Source organism: Rhodotorula paludigena (genome assembly GCF_050403205.1).
Source record: "Rhodotorula paludigena JCM10292 DNA, Rt_paludigena_JCM10292v1_ctg12, whole genome shotgun sequence".
NCBI classification, from domain to species: domain Eukaryota; kingdom Fungi; phylum Basidiomycota; class Microbotryomycetes; order Sporidiobolales; family Sporidiobolaceae; genus Rhodotorula; species Rhodotorula paludigena.
Window position 1 is genome coordinate 325,691 of NW_027481446.1, and position 13,879 is coordinate 339,569.

A 13,879-nucleotide genomic window follows, 5' to 3' on the forward strand; every position below is an offset into this window, starting at 1 on the left:
CTCGCACCGACTTCATCGCCTCGAGGAAGAGCAACACCGCCATGCCGCCGTTCCGGGACCCGAACCGGCTGTTCTATGACTCGGAGAACCCGGTCATGCTCTCACAAGATGAGATAGCGCAGCTCTCGCCCGCTGAGCTGCAAGCCGCGACCGACCAGCTCGACCAGAACCTCGTCCTCCTCCTGCAGCGCATCGAGGAGAACTTCGCGCGCTGCAACGAAGTCGTCACCGAGCGAATCCTGCCCGCCGTCGAGCAGCACGGCGAGAACAGCGCCCGCATCTTCCAGTCGATCAAGGCGCGCACTGCTCGCGTTCCGCTCCCGCAGCAAACAACCCGCTGATATCCTCCTCTTCTGCAGTTCTGGAAACCCTTCTTCGAGGCAGCAGCCAACATCAGCCTCAACGACCCGTACGGCGAAGAAGCGAGCGTGCACACGGACGAGCCGTCGCACGCAACCGCTTCCCCGGAGCGCACTCTCGCTTCCGACGAGGGCGACCTTACATACGCTTCGCACCCGTCCTTGAATTTCGACAGCACTCCGCGCGCCGCAACGACTGCCGCGAACGAGTCAAGCGCGCCTCACGAGCCGCACTGGTCCACCGATGTCTCGCCCTTCCCGGCGCTGCAGACCGACTTGCGCGCTTCTGCCGGCCCGTCCGCTTCAGCAGACAACTCGGCGCTGCAGAAGTACGACTTGCCGGACGTGGATCGCCTCCAATTGGGCGAATATGCGCCCGACTCGCCCGGTCTCGCCGAACCGCAGTTCGAAACGATTAACGTTGGTGCCGCCATGGGACGCGGCGGCGCGCGCGGCGGTGCCGAAGACCGCAGCCGGACGGGACTGCACGAACTCTCGAGCGCGACGGGGCAGAGCGAGCCGTCTTTCCTGCGGCGACAGCCCGGGTCGCCGGCGTCGCGCAATCCGCGCGCAGGAGGCGACAAGACGCACTCTGTCCTGCTCGAGAAGATCCTGCGCAAGGGTCTCGCGAGCCCGGCTGTTCCTCGTGCACATGGGCCTGGCTCGTCGACGCCCGGAGCAGCGGGCAAAGTCAAGTTCCCGCACGACTTGCCGCAGAACTGGGACGGCATCGCCAATTTGTCGACGACGGCGCTCGACGCTTTCCCTTCGCCAATCAAGCGCCGCGCGGGGGATGACTCGATGTACGGCGCCCCCTCGTCGGTTGCGACCGCCCGCGGCGCACTCATGTCTTCGCCGGCTCCTGCCTCGCGCAACGCGCTGAATGCCTCGACGTCGACTCTCCGCCGCTACCCCCCTTCGCCTGCCCCGCCCGCCTCGGCCGCGACGTCCTACAGTCGCACGCCCGCGAAGGAGGCCGCGCGCCGCACAGTGCAGAACGTGTACGACTCGCTCGCCGAGCTCGACTCGCCGACACTCGAGCTTCCGTCGGCACTCAAGAACCCGGCGCGCACGATGGCGTTCAGCCACTACATCGCTACCGGAGCTGGGGCAGGAGACCGGAGTGAGCGCGTCGGTGACGAGAGCCCGAGCCAGCGGTCTACGGTGCGCCGGTCGGGCGGAGCGCTGCTCAGCGACGAGGCGGCCGCCGGCGCAGGCGAGCGCGACGAGAGCTACGCGTCTATGCCGTCACAGCCGAGCTTCCTGACAGGCCCGATTCCGCAACGTCCCGGGACAGAGGCATCCCTCTCGCACCACGACATCCCCCTCGCTGACTTTGGCGGCGGCACGACGGCCAACATCGATGTCCTCCTCGGCGGTGGTGGCGCGGCGCCTGCAGATCAGTACGCCGGCATCGTCGACGATGACACACGACCGCCGTTTGGCTCGCACAGCGGCGGTGACGAGTCGTTCACGGGCGAGGAGGACCCACACGGCGCGTACGGCGTCCGCCCGAGCGAGCCGACCTACACTGAGGGCTTCGACGAGGGCTACTCGCGCGACGGCGACGAGCTTCAGCCGCTCGGCGGTGCAGGCGGGCACCGCGCGCTGAGGCTGCCTGGGCAGGACGGGCCGGAGGACACGCTCTTTGGCATGCCGCCTGCTCGCGGGGCCGGCGCTGCAGCCGCACAGGCGGCGAGTCGGAGGGTCACGTACGCCGATCCGCATGGCGACAGCGTGGACGGACAGGGCGAGGGAGGCGAGGACGACAGCTTCGACGAGGAGGCGAGGAGGAGCGGGTTCCGCCTTCACGGCCTGAGCGAGATGGAGACGCTGCACGGTGGCGAGCTGCTCTCGAGTGGTGCGTGCTGGCTGCCTCTCTTGTCATGGACACGCTCGACTGACTCGCAATCGTGGTGCAGAACCGTTCCAGGCGAGTCCGCTGGCGGGGAGGAGTCATCAGTAGATTATCGCTGTCGGCTAGTAACGAGCCATGCTCTAGACAATGACCAGGCTCACTTAGAAAGCTGTGCGAGCTCGCTCCCCACTTCATCTCGTTGTCGCCGCCAAGTCGCGTCCCGACGCGTCTTGCTATCGCTTCACCGCTTTCATCTCGCCATGTCGGGCTTGTTTGGAAACGCTGGGTCGGCCAAGAAGCCCTCGCCGTACGCCTCGTCGCGGCATCACGCCTCTGCGTCGTCGTCGCGCGCTCCTCCCACGGGACCGTCGCAGCTGTCTCCCGACCAGCAGCAGGAGGTGCGCGAGGCATTCGAGCTGTTCGACCTCGACAAGGACCAGAAGCTCGACTACCACGAGTTCAAGGTCGCCCTCCGCGCGCTCGGCTTCGACCTCAAGAAGGCGGAGGTCCTCAAGCTCATGCGCGAGCGGAACCACGACGACGGCGGCGCAGGGAGCTTGACGATCGGGCTGGATGGCTTCATGGGTATCGGTGCGTCGCTCTCGAGCTGCTTTGACGCGCGTCAGATGGCTCGTGCTGACTTGTGAACCTTTCCCAACCTCGACTTGCCGAATCGCCTTTGCTTGTCACGCCTCATTGCGCTTCCTGCCACCTGCAGCCGAGCAGCTGATCCTCGCACGAGACCCGCTCGACGAGATCCGGAGAGCGTTCAAGCTGTTTGACGAGGAGGGGACCGGCAAGATCTCGTTCCGCAACCTGAAGAAGGTTGCACGGGAACTGGGCGAGAACCTCGCCGATGAGGAGCTGTGCGTACCCGGGTCTCTTGAGCGGCGTGTCGACGATGCTGACCCTCGGGCGAGCAGGCAAGCGATGATTGAGGAGTTCGACCTCGACATGGACGGCGAAATCTCCGAGCAGGAGTTCATCAAGTGTGTCTTCTGTGTACCGGACGCTTCGCACGTCGCGTTCTTCAGAGCTGACTTGGGGCTCTTGCAGGATTATGTCGGACGATGTATGACCACGCCCTTCCCGTGCCTCTTCGCCTCCCTCCCGGTTGTCTCGCTGTCGAAGTACTGTACGGCTAGTGTACTACCAATCGCATCGATTCTCTACCCCTTTGCCTGCAGCTCGCTACGAGCTCTGCGCCGCCCGTCGCACCGCCCGATGCTATCCAAGCTTGTGCATCCAGGAGAAGAAGACGCGCCGGATTGCTCTTCCGTGTCTGTCCGCGCGCATTCAGCCTCAGGCACGTCGGTGATCTGCAGCGCCCTCGCTATCACCGACACGGACGCCGTCTGGGCTCTGGCGTGCTTGCGATGGTGTCGCTCGCTCGACAGTCTCCTTCTTCTTCGTCGCAATCGCTTCTTCACATCACTCACGATGGACGACGATGCTCGCCCTGTCTTGCGGCGCAGCGGCGACACCGGGGCATACGGTATTTCGCGCAAGTCTGTGCACGTCGGTCCGCCTCGCCCGATCGTCAAGCCTGGCGACCGCCTGCGTAATGGCCTGCGGGCAGCCCGAGGTCCACCGTTCGCGACCTTGCTCTCCGATAGTTGCACCAATCAGCACTAAAATGTACGGTGTCGCAGGCATCCCTCCCTGGGCCTACCGGGTGCTTCATTGGCTCCAGCCCGCCCGCCATCTCCCCCTCTGCCTGCCTACCACCCGCCAAGGAATGACTCGTTACTTCGTCCTCTGAGTGCGCGCGGCTCGCTTCCTCGCGTCGACACGAAGGAGCGCTATCAGCCCCTTTCGCGCGCTTCGACCTTCCCCGAGCCGTCGATCCGTGCCAATCCTCCCGCGTCTGGCGGCGCAGATGCGACGGCGGACTCGGACGAGGATTCGGATGACGACGGGCTGCTCATGGTCGTTCCCAAGAAGAAGACGCAGAGGAAGCCGGCCCAGGGCTCGCAGACACGCTCGGCCACCTTTCCGCAAGCAAGGGATGACATGGTGCCGCATGTCATCAGGGTTGGCAGCGGCGCGTCCACCGCGGTGCTGGATCCGATCGAGGCGCAGGCAGTGCTCTCTCAACCTCGGCGGTAGGTAAACTGGAGAAACGGCGACAGCGGCAGGACCGGATTGCGCAGTGTTACAGCTTGTACACAATGACCTAACGCAATAAGGGTAGATGGGTGCACATCAGACAGACTAGAACGAGAGAGGGCGGGTTGGTTGAACGAGAGACAGTGAAGCGTGTTAGGCCTCGGCGGGCGAAGACGCGGCGTCAAGCTGCGCCTCGGTCGATCCGCTGACGCGCACGCGGTACATGCACGTGTAGGCGCTCTCGCCGTGGTTGCTGAGCACCTTGACGACGACAACCTGCACGGGGATGCCGAGCTGGCGCGCGGCGGACGTAACGGGGAAAGACTGGACGGGCGAAGGCGCCGAGGGGTCGTACGTCCCGGCGGCGAGAAGGAAGTGATTCGCGCTCGGAGGGAGTGACGCCGGCGCAGCATCGAGCGAGGCGAGGTCGTCATCAAGCGACGACGCGCCTGCATCCCGCGCTGCACGCTTCGTTGCGAGCTGCTCCTGGCGGAAGTGCGCCACCTTGGCGACGTGCTCGGCGCCGTCGACGATGCCCCAAACCTCGAAGTCCTTCGGCGCAGAGCGGACGTCGCCGTCGAGCGCGACATCGCGCGAGATGTGCTCGAGCGTGATGTCGGTCGGGACGATGCGGCGGCTCAGAAGGACGCCGAGCTGACCGTGCTGCCCGGCGAACGACCAACACGAGCCAGGCGACGTGTCGGGATGAAGTGCGGTGACAGGCGCGCGACCGCGAGGAACGGCAGAGCCGGTGACCCAGGCGAGGGCGGATCGCGCGACGCTAAGCGGGTGCGGATCGTACGTCTCGGACGTGAGCGAGCGGATGACGCGGCCGCCAGCGGTGTACAGAGCGTAATCGGGACGAGCGAGGACGTCCTTCGAGTAACGCAGGAGGGCGGAGTCGACAAGCGACGAGATGACGGCCGTGACGTTCTGACCATCGCTCGACTGAATGGTGATGGGCGAGGCCGAACCGGGAACGGCGACAGGCGGTCGAGCGTAAGCGGCATTCTTGCGACGCATGTCGTCCTGCTTCGCGACCTTGGCGAGGAGCTCCTGCCCCATCTGCTCGAAGTTCTCGTTGGCCTTGGACTCGAAGTCGCGCTTGAGCGTCTTGATTTCGCGGCGGAGCAAGTCGAGGGAGGTCTGCTTGCTGATGAAGGCGTCGCCGCCCGTGCGGCTGGAGAGGTCTGATGCAACCCAGGCCTTGAGGGCATCCTCATTCGCCGCGAGGAAGTCGTCCCAGGATGGCGGTGCGGCAGCGCTCGGCTGAGGCTTCGCATCCTTTGCCGACCCGCCGAAGAGTCCGCCACGCTTCGGCCCGTCGAGCGCAGCAAGCTTGCTGTCAAGCGTCTTCTCGACCGCCTTCTTGTCGACGAAAGCGTCCTTGAGCACGCGCCAGAACGCCGGGTGGATCTCGAGCCGACCGTTGCGGTCCATCTGCACAGCGACCTTGCCCGGCAGCTTCTGCGCAATGGCGTCGAGCGCGAGCTGCGTGATGCGCTCGTCGGACGTGGCGGCTTGGACGTCCTTGGCGACCTGCGAGACCTGCGACTTGAGCGCGGCGACCGTGTCCGTGACGGTCGAGACGCTGCCCTGAAGCTGGAGCAGCTCGAGCGCGTCGGTCCCCTGCTCATCGGCGAGCGCCTTGAGGCGGATCTGAAGCGACTCGAGCTCGTCCTTGACGCTCTGCACGGCACGACCCGCGTCGCCGGCGTGCTGTGCACTCGCGCGCTCAAGCTTGTCGAATGCGGCCTGTGCATGCGACTGCTCGACAGAGACGGTCGACTCGAGCGAGTCGAGCTGCGCGGCGAGGCGCGAGAGCGCCGCGCGGTCGTGCGAGGAGCGGTCGCGATCTGTGTCGGCAGCGGAGGACAAGCGACCCATCGCATGTTCGAGGTCGGAGAGGCGAGCGATGAGGCCTTCGAGCGAGTCTGGCGGAACGTCGGGCGGGACAAAGGTGGAAGAGGGCGAGGAAGAGGAGGAGGCGAGCAGGTTGGAGCGCCTGACAAGCAAGAATGAGCATGCTTCATTCGACACGGAAATGCGGAGAGAAGCAACTTACCAGACAGCTACTGCCAGCGCCACAGCGACCGATGCCGCTCCGACCGCTGTCCAGATCTTGCGCCAGTCGAGCATCGGGTCCTGCAGGCCATGCCACAGCGCCGCAAACGCCCTGACGACGGGTCCAAGCGCGCTGCCGCATTTCCGCCCGAAGCGGCTCCCCTCGCGCTCGAGCGCCGCCAGCCGCGCCTCCTCGTCCTGCTCCGCGCCGTCGACGTCGTCGTCTCCCGCGCCGAGGGGCGTGCCTGCGCCAAGCATGGACGGCGGGCCCGGCAGGCGCCGCTTCCGGAGCGCGCTGACGGGGCTTGCTCCGGCGGCGGCTGGCGTGTGCGGGTACGCGCCGGTGTAGGGGATGGGCGTGGCGAGGAGGCCGGGCGTCTGCGGCGGGACTTGGCGTGCGGCCGTCGCGGGCGGCTGCCGTTGCTGCTGCGCGAGCTGGTGCTTCTTGTGCTCTTCGAGCGCCTGCACGATGCGCTCTTCCTCGCTGTAGTCGTACGATGAACCGCGTAGAACCGAGTCGTCGAAGGACGCCGAGAGGCTCTGGCCGTTCGTGCTCGGGTCGAGGGAGCGGTCGAAGGCGGCGAAGGCGGGATCAGGGGAGACGCCGTTACTGTGCGTCGATGCGGCACCATAGCCCGATTGTCGTTGGCTCGTCGAGGCGGCCGAAGGCCCAGGCGAAGGCGACTTGAGGCGAAGAAAGTAGGAGGTAGCGGGCGGCGTCTGCTCAGCGTCTTCGAGCGACGCATCGTGTTGAGCATCATGCTCGGCAGGTGCCCATACAAGTTCCTCGGCCTCGCCCTCGCCGTCGTGTTCCTCCTCCTCTGCCTCCTCCTCTTCGTCTTCATCCCCGTGTCCCGCGCTGGACCTCCTCGACCCTTTCCGTCCCTTGCGCTTCTTTCCATACCAAACCTCGCTGTCGCGTATGCCGCGCGGGATCGCCTCGCTCGCGGCGGATCGCCCGCTCGTGCTCGTGCGGGCCTTTCCCTTGCTCTTGCGCCGGCTTCGCGGGGAGGCGCCCTCCGAGTCGGACGTCGTGCCGTCGTCGGCGCGGAAAGACGGGTCGGCCATAGGGCGATAGGTGGGGTCGGCGGGGCGGTGCGAGCGGCGGCGAGGCTTGTTCAGCGCAGCAGGATCGTCTGCAAGTTCGGCACAGAGTGAGCATAGCGGAAGGATTGCGAGCGGAACGGAAACGTACCGGCTCGGTCGTTGTCGTCCGAGACGACCTTGGTCCGCTTCTGCTTGCCGCGTTGCTGGTCGTATTCCGACTCTTCGCTGCTCGAGCTCTGCCCGGGCTGATGGCGGTATGTCGGGTCTTTTGGCGCATGTTTCTGTAAATCGTAAGAGGGATCAGTAAAGCAGGAAAGATGCAAGAGGTGGGCACGACAGGCGCACCTTGCGCTTCTTGCCCGCACTCGTTGGTGCGGCTGCAGGCTTGGCCAGCACGACATCGTCTTCCTCGTCGTCCTGCTCCTCGTCCTCGCGCTCCTCTTGCGCTGTTGTCGCCGGCAAGTCCTCCCTCCGCCCGCCCTTCGCGGCGCCGCCCATTTCGTTCGTCGCGGCTTTGAACGCGTTGGCAATGTTGACGCTCGTGTTCTGCATCCCGTCCGAGTAAACGACAGGCTTTGGTGGCGGGTATGCGTTCCCGCCCGGGTCCCTTTTGCGGTCCGCCAGCCGCGCGTAGCGAACCGATGCAGGCTCGCTCGCACGACCAGTGTCGCGTGCGGTCTCCTGCTCGACCTCCTCTGCGACCTCCTCGACTGCACCGGGAACCTGCCGCGCGGCTTGCCGAGGAGACTGGTGCAGGTGGGCGGTCGAAGTCGAGGCGGTCAGGTGCGGCGAGGCGGGTGCGCCGTACGCGAAGGAGTAGTTGAGGCTGTGGCTCGACGCGCGGCGCGACTCGCCGTCGACTGAGGGTGTGCGGGTGTGCCGTGCTCGGCCACTCATGGTCGCTCACGGTGCAGGAGTCGAGGGGAGAGCAGCGAGGGGGACGGGGAGCGAGGCGGTGAAGGCGAGGCGACACGGACGCGACACGGGGACCGTGCGGGAGCAGACGGGATGTTTGTCGAGGCGCTGACCGAGATGAAAGTCTCGCTGCCTTGAGCCGCGCTGCTCAGTGCAGCTGCCCTCGTTTCGCCGGAGAGCCTGCGCCGCGAGGAGATGAGGACAGGAAGACGGCGGCGGCGAGTCGAACAGACTGGCGGGATGAGCGAGTAGCTTAAAAGGGCGTGTGCAATATTGGCGAGTGTATCTTTGCCACGCCAAGCGGCGAGGGCTGCGGCGGACCAAGTTGGCGTGTTGAAGGATCGTATCGCTGCGATCTCGCTCTTCCTTCTTCGGCGCCTCATCGTTGCACGGCTCGCTTTGGACTGTTCATAGTTTCCTGTCGTAAGGAATGCCTGCGCATGGGTGGACTACTGCTATTCGTCGCGTCACGTTTGCGTGCTCTTCTCCGACCTTGCTCGTACTTGTTGCCCACGTCCGACGTGATCTTCCGGTCTGCCGGCCTTTCTGAGAAGCTGTTTCAAAGTATCCATACCGCCTCGACTCGCCAGAATCGCTCTCAGTCGGCTTCCGATACGGCAGACAAGCTTGCTTCCATCCTTCTCCCCTCTTTCGTCCATACCTCGACACGTCCTTACCACCGCCGCTCCTGAGACCCCGCTCCTGCGCTCTCACCCGCCGATAAGCTCATCAAGCACCCGCATTACCGCCCGCCCATGCGGTTCCTCCTGCACCTGACGCACAGCCTCAAGCGGCACGCGGCGCACTCGAGGATAAAGTCGCGCAGGTGGTTCCGGCACAGCTGGCACTGCTCGCCCGGCTGCTGCAGGATCTCGGCCTCGGCGTGGTCGCAGTCGGCGGCGTCGCGCAGCGGGCGAGGGACGACGGGCGGAGGCGCGGGGAGCGCCGCGGCGGCGCCGGCGGGAGGAGCGGCGGCACCGCCGACGGGCTGGCGCTCGGCAAGGCGGCGCTCCTCATGAATGAGACGGCGCTCGTCCCAGACGGGGCAGGCGCACATCTTCCACTTGGCGAGGCAGTTCTGCGTGGGCGACCGTTAGCTACGCTTGCTTCTGTCCTTCGCCTGGAAATCCTGCCTCTTTCTCGAAAGAGACAAAACGCACGAAGCAGAACTCGTAGCGGCACTGGCAGGTGCTGCCGAGCAGAAGTACGAGTGCGAGTCAGGTTAAGAAGGCCGACTAGACAACGGGTACTCGAGCACGCACATGTGATCGCACCCGCTCTCGAGCTCGACGACGCGGTGGCAGCTTGGGCAGCGCTTGTACGCAAAGTCGCGCTGGAGCGCCGCCGCAGCCTCGTCGTCGGGGCTCGCGCCACACAGCCCGAACTGGCCGTGCCACGGCGCCTTGCACGCGACGCACGTCCAGCTCTTGCACTCGCCGCAGCGGATCGCAGACTTGAGCGGCTGTGAGGGGCCGAGGAAGGTCGAGCAACGCGCGTTGCTGCAGTAGAGGCGGTTCGGGCAGGCGAACTCGAGGCTCTTGCGCTTGTAGAGCTTGAGTTCCTCCGACGTGAGGTGCGGGCGGGCGAGGTCGAGCGGGATGGCGGTACCGTCGCAGCTGGGCGGGAAGAGCGACTCGTCTTTGGTCGCGGCGATGAAGAGCGCCGTGAGGCAGCGGAAGCAGTACGAGTGCTGATCCTTGCACGGCACCCTGACCGTCGCCTGCCTCGGGCACGAGTCGGAGCAAATGATGCACTCGACCTGGCGCGGTTCGAGCCGCGGGCCCTGTGAAGGCCGGGAAACGGCCTGCGGAGAGCTCGGTGGCGACGAGACGAAGGGCCCGGGCTGGTCGAGGCGAAGTTCGGGTGGCTTGGGCACGTGCGGCTCGATGTCCTTGACGTCGTACTCCCTCCCGCGCCACTGCTCGACCCTGTACAAGCGCTCCGCAATGTCCCTGTCCCTCCTCGCCCACTGCTCCTCGTGAGCGAGCTTGTCGAGCAGCGCGCTGTCCGTCCTGGCCGCGCGGGCGAGGCTGCGCGCAAGCTGGTCGTCTTGCGCCGTTTGAAGCACGTCGCGCAACTCGCTGCGGTAGAGCTCGATCGCTACTCGTTCGCTCGCCGACCGCTTGTGGCCCTCCTTCTGCCGGCTGAGCTCGGCGATGTCGCCCATCAGCAGCTGAGCGACGAGCGAAGCGTCCTCGGGAGCGAGCGATTCGCCCATCGCATGCGACAGCGAGAGGTGGTGGAAAGAGGGAGGAGGATCAAGCGAGAGCGGCAGAAGCGCAGGTCGAGCGAGTAGCGGAGTTGCTCGGACGGACTCGGTCAAGGCTGCAATCGATTGTGCCGTCTAGAAGACACTACGGACGTTGACGTTGATGCGCGCCCCGCGCTCTAGGTACGCGCCATACGGGTTCCAGTCGTCTATCCCGTTCACCCCGTCTGGTTGTGCTGCTTTGAGGTGGTCGGGTAGCGTCCCATCTAGTACACGAGGTAGCCCTGCAGTCTGAAAGTCAGGAAAGCGAACAAGCGAAGCGGAACCGCGTAATGCGCACCGTGGAAGACCCGCCGGCCCTCGCCCGACATGAGGAGCGCGTCGCCGGACCGCAGCACGATCGCGAGTGGCGGCACATCTCGGTCGGTTCCACCAACTAGGAAGACCGAGGCATGTCCGAGACTGTGGAAGGTCGGCGCGTGAACAGGCAACTTAAGCAGGCTTGGGGGAGCAAGCGTACCTGAGCGAGACGAGCGGCGAGACGGCATCCTCTTCGGCCTGGTCGACGTGCGACGTCAGACTGTCCTTGACTTGATACTGCAGAGCATGCGAAATGTCAGGCGCGTCGGGCGGAGAAGTCGGGCGAACAAGAGCGCACAAAATTAACGATGCCCGCATCCGGCTCGTACACGTCCCGCCATTTCCGCCAATCCTGCTGGGGTTTCCCAGCGACTTGGTCGGGTGGTACATCACTCGCGCCGAAGACGTGCTGCCAGGGCATGAGACGACCCAGTGCTCGGCAGCAGCGCAGGATGAGCGGAGGGAGCGGGACGTGGCCGCGCTCGAACTCGTAGAGCTTGGTCGTCCACTGCTCGCAAGTTCGTCAGTTCACCCTTTGTGAAAAGCCGGACGTTCGAACGTACATTGTAGTGCCAGCCAACGTTCGCCCACCGCAGTTTCGGCAGAAGCTCCTCGATAGTCACGTTCCGCTCGATGTCCTGTGGCGTCTCGGCGCCGCAAGCGGCGTTCGAGCTCGCAGCACCCTCCAGCGCCTTTTCGATGCCGGGCTGTGTACAAGAGGAGCTGCCCGGAGCCGCCTCCTCCGTCCGCGGGACGACCTGGCTGCCCTTCCCTGCGAGCCAAGCCGCCCACAGCCCTTCCTCCGGCAGCTCGTACAGCTTGTCGAGCTGAGTCAGATTCGGCCGGCGCGCATGCTGCAGCGTCTCGACGACAAGCTCGCGCTGAAGCGCTTCGGGGAGGATTCGCGGGAAGAAGACGAGGCCTGCGGACGGACCCTTAGCTCGGTTTCGGGGCTCAAGCGCTGAGTAGGAGCGCACCTGGAACACGCGGGATTACGATGGCGTAGTCACCCTCTTCCTCGCGCTCCTTTCCCTTCCACCTGCTCTGCCCCATCCCGGTCGGAGCGAGTTCGTCCAGCCCGACACGCCAACACACCTCTTCCTCACCCGGCCCGAGGCTGCAGACGCCCCTGAGCCGGCTCTCGACAGGCTCGGCGTCCCAGATGATCCGGTCCGGGTCGAAGGCGAGCGAGAGGTCGACGGGACGAGCGCGGTCCTTCCAGAGTCGCTCGGCCTGACGAAAGGCGGTAAGGTTCGTCGGCGGGGTAGAGGTAGTCGTGCGCTTCTTGCGGCTCATGCGGGCGAGCTGGAGGCGGTCTACGAGGCGGAGGCGAGGGACAATGTGTTGCAGCTGATGAGGAGAGAGAGAGGGGGCGCAGAGCCAGAGTGAAAGCCTGTGGCCGGGCGCGAATAGCCAGAGCAGCTAGCTGGGCTGATGTCGCCGCTGTGAGGTAAGGAACAAGAGATCTCGCGCTGTCTGATGTGCGCAATGAGGACAACTCGCGGCACGACGCTTCCGCTCATGGTCAAGACTGCAAGATCCGACAGCCGAGGAGTCTTACAGGTCGCGACAGCTCATTAGAGGGTCTACAGATGTGTCAAACGGTCGCAAACACCGTTCAGGCGGCAAGCGCCTTCTCGATGTCCTTGGCAATCGCGTCCGGCTTGGTAATCGGAGCGTAACGGTGGAGCACCTTGCCATTCTGCGAACACGCAATCAGTCAGTACTGTCTACGTCTACAAGCATGCTGGATGGAACAGAGGCATACCTTGTCCACGAGAAACTTCTGCGGAAGCGGGAGAAGGCGATCAGCAGAAGAGCAAGGTTAGGGCGAGGTCTCGAGCGGATGCAACGGGAAGCGTATCGTACCGTGAAGTTCCACGCGATCTAGAGCACGAGACAGTGAGCGAGGACATCAATGACACGCTGGAGGACCGGACTGGACGCACACGCTCGCCGAGAAGACCCTTCGCCTCCGACTTGAGGAGCTTGAACACGGGGTGCGTGTTGGCGCCGTTGACGTCACCCTTCTTGAGTAGCGGGAATGTCACGCCGTGGTTGCGGACGCAGAACTCGGCCGTGCCGGCGTCGTCCTCCGGGTTTTGCGAACCGAACTGGTCGGACGGGAAGCCAAGGACGACGAGGCCCTTGTCCGCGTACTTCTTGTGCACTGTCAGGCGTCCGAAGGAAGACAGGGGCAGGTGAAAGTCAGTGAGCTGTGAGGCGGGACCCGACGCCTGGAGGCGCTGTCCCGCTCTACGACACGTCGACTTCTGCAAGAGCGGATGGACGTACGCTCCTCTAGCGCAGTAAACTGCGGGGTCATCCCGCAGTGCGTGGCCGTGTTGACGATCAGCACGACCTTGCCCTTGAGGTCCTGCAGACGGGAGAAGGGGATGAGCGAGAACGCGGAAGCCAGCCGAGAGAGCCGCGACGGACTTCGAACTTGATCTTGTCACCGCTAGGCTTCTCAGCCTCGAGGTCGTAGAAGGAAGCCGCGGCGGACATGTCTGCAGAGCAAGGCGATGAGAGGTATCAGCGGTCGTTCGACATGCGCTTCTTTGACGGCGGTCGTGATGAGCGGCTACCCGGTGACCGAAGGCACCCGCGACCTCCACTGATCCCTCAAAGGCACTCCCGCAACCCCCAGCGACGAAAGAGCGCTCGAAGAAGGGTGCGGCATGTCCGATGAGCGAGGCGGAGTGGGGAGAGAGAAGGACGTACTGGATGCGTAGCGAAGTGGCTGGACTTGGAGACGGGGTGCAGAGAGTGCCGGAGTGTGTCTGAGCAAGCGCACGGCGGGAACGGAAGGAGCGCGGAGCGGTGCGAGCATGGAAGACGCGAGGAGGCCGGACGCAGCTTCGGACTCGGCCAGGTCGCCGACCGACGATCGCGGGCTGGCGACGGCGGCGCTGCTTCCGCTGCGCTGTGCCCAACCACCTCGGTCGAGTGCTCAGC

The 13,879-nt window shown here is 65.1% G+C and overlaps 6 protein-coding genes across 6 annotated transcripts; 2 read left to right on the forward strand and 4 right to left on the reverse strand.

Annotated features, from left to right (window-relative positions):
- Window positions 1-41: 41 nt before the first annotated feature.
- JCM10292_001163 (DASH complex subunit ASK1) lies at window positions 42-2,325 on the forward strand (the record flags this gene model as incomplete). The annotated part of the gene is made up of 3 exons (XM_076648020.1): window positions 42-296; window positions 360-2,220; window positions 2,282-2,325. 3 exons carry the CDS (start codon window positions 42-44, stop codon window positions 2,323-2,325), a joined length of 2,160 nt encoding a protein of 719 aa, XP_076506529.1.
- A 152-nt stretch (window positions 2,326-2,477) lies between these two features.
- CDC31 (centrin) lies at window positions 2,478-3,295 on the forward strand (the record flags this gene model as incomplete). Its single annotated transcript, XM_076648021.1, has 4 exons — window positions 2,478-2,808; window positions 2,936-3,083; window positions 3,141-3,206; window positions 3,274-3,295. 4 exons carry the CDS (start codon window positions 2,478-2,480, stop codon window positions 3,293-3,295), a joined length of 567 nt encoding a protein of 188 aa, XP_076506530.1.
- Window positions 3,296-4,479: 1,184 nt separating this feature from the next.
- JCM10292_001165 (uncharacterized protein) lies at window positions 4,480-8,334 on the reverse strand (the record flags this gene model as incomplete). The annotated part of the gene is made up of 4 exons (XM_076648022.1): window positions 4,480-6,331; window positions 6,392-7,526; window positions 7,586-7,718; window positions 7,783-8,334. 4 exons carry the CDS (start codon window positions 8,332-8,334, stop codon window positions 4,480-4,482), a joined length of 3,672 nt encoding a protein of 1,223 aa, XP_076506531.1.
- A 760-nt stretch (window positions 8,335-9,094) lies between these two features.
- JCM10292_001166 (BRcat and Rcat domain-containing protein) lies at window positions 9,095-10,570 on the reverse strand (the record flags this gene model as incomplete). Its single annotated transcript, XM_076648023.1, has 3 exons — window positions 9,095-9,430; window positions 9,513-9,543; window positions 9,615-10,570. 3 exons carry the CDS (start codon window positions 10,568-10,570, stop codon window positions 9,095-9,097), a joined length of 1,323 nt encoding a protein of 440 aa, XP_076506532.1.
- A 126-nt stretch (window positions 10,571-10,696) lies between these two features.
- On the reverse strand, window positions 10,697-12,217 carry JCM10292_001167 (uncharacterized protein; the record flags this gene model as incomplete). Its single annotated transcript, XM_076648024.1, has 6 exons — window positions 10,697-10,845; window positions 10,902-11,023; window positions 11,082-11,158; window positions 11,220-11,429; window positions 11,485-11,843; window positions 11,899-12,217. 6 exons carry the CDS (start codon window positions 12,215-12,217, stop codon window positions 10,697-10,699), a joined length of 1,236 nt encoding a protein of 411 aa, XP_076506533.1.
- A 322-nt stretch (window positions 12,218-12,539) lies between these two features.
- JCM10292_001168 (glutathione peroxidase) lies at window positions 12,540-13,429 on the reverse strand (the record flags this gene model as incomplete). The annotated part of the gene is made up of 6 exons (XM_076648025.1): window positions 12,540-12,623; window positions 12,690-12,707; window positions 12,791-12,808; window positions 12,871-13,091; window positions 13,217-13,298; window positions 13,361-13,429. 6 exons carry the CDS (start codon window positions 13,427-13,429, stop codon window positions 12,540-12,542), a joined length of 492 nt encoding a protein of 163 aa, XP_076506534.1.
- Between the last annotated feature and the right edge of the window lie 450 nt (window positions 13,430-13,879).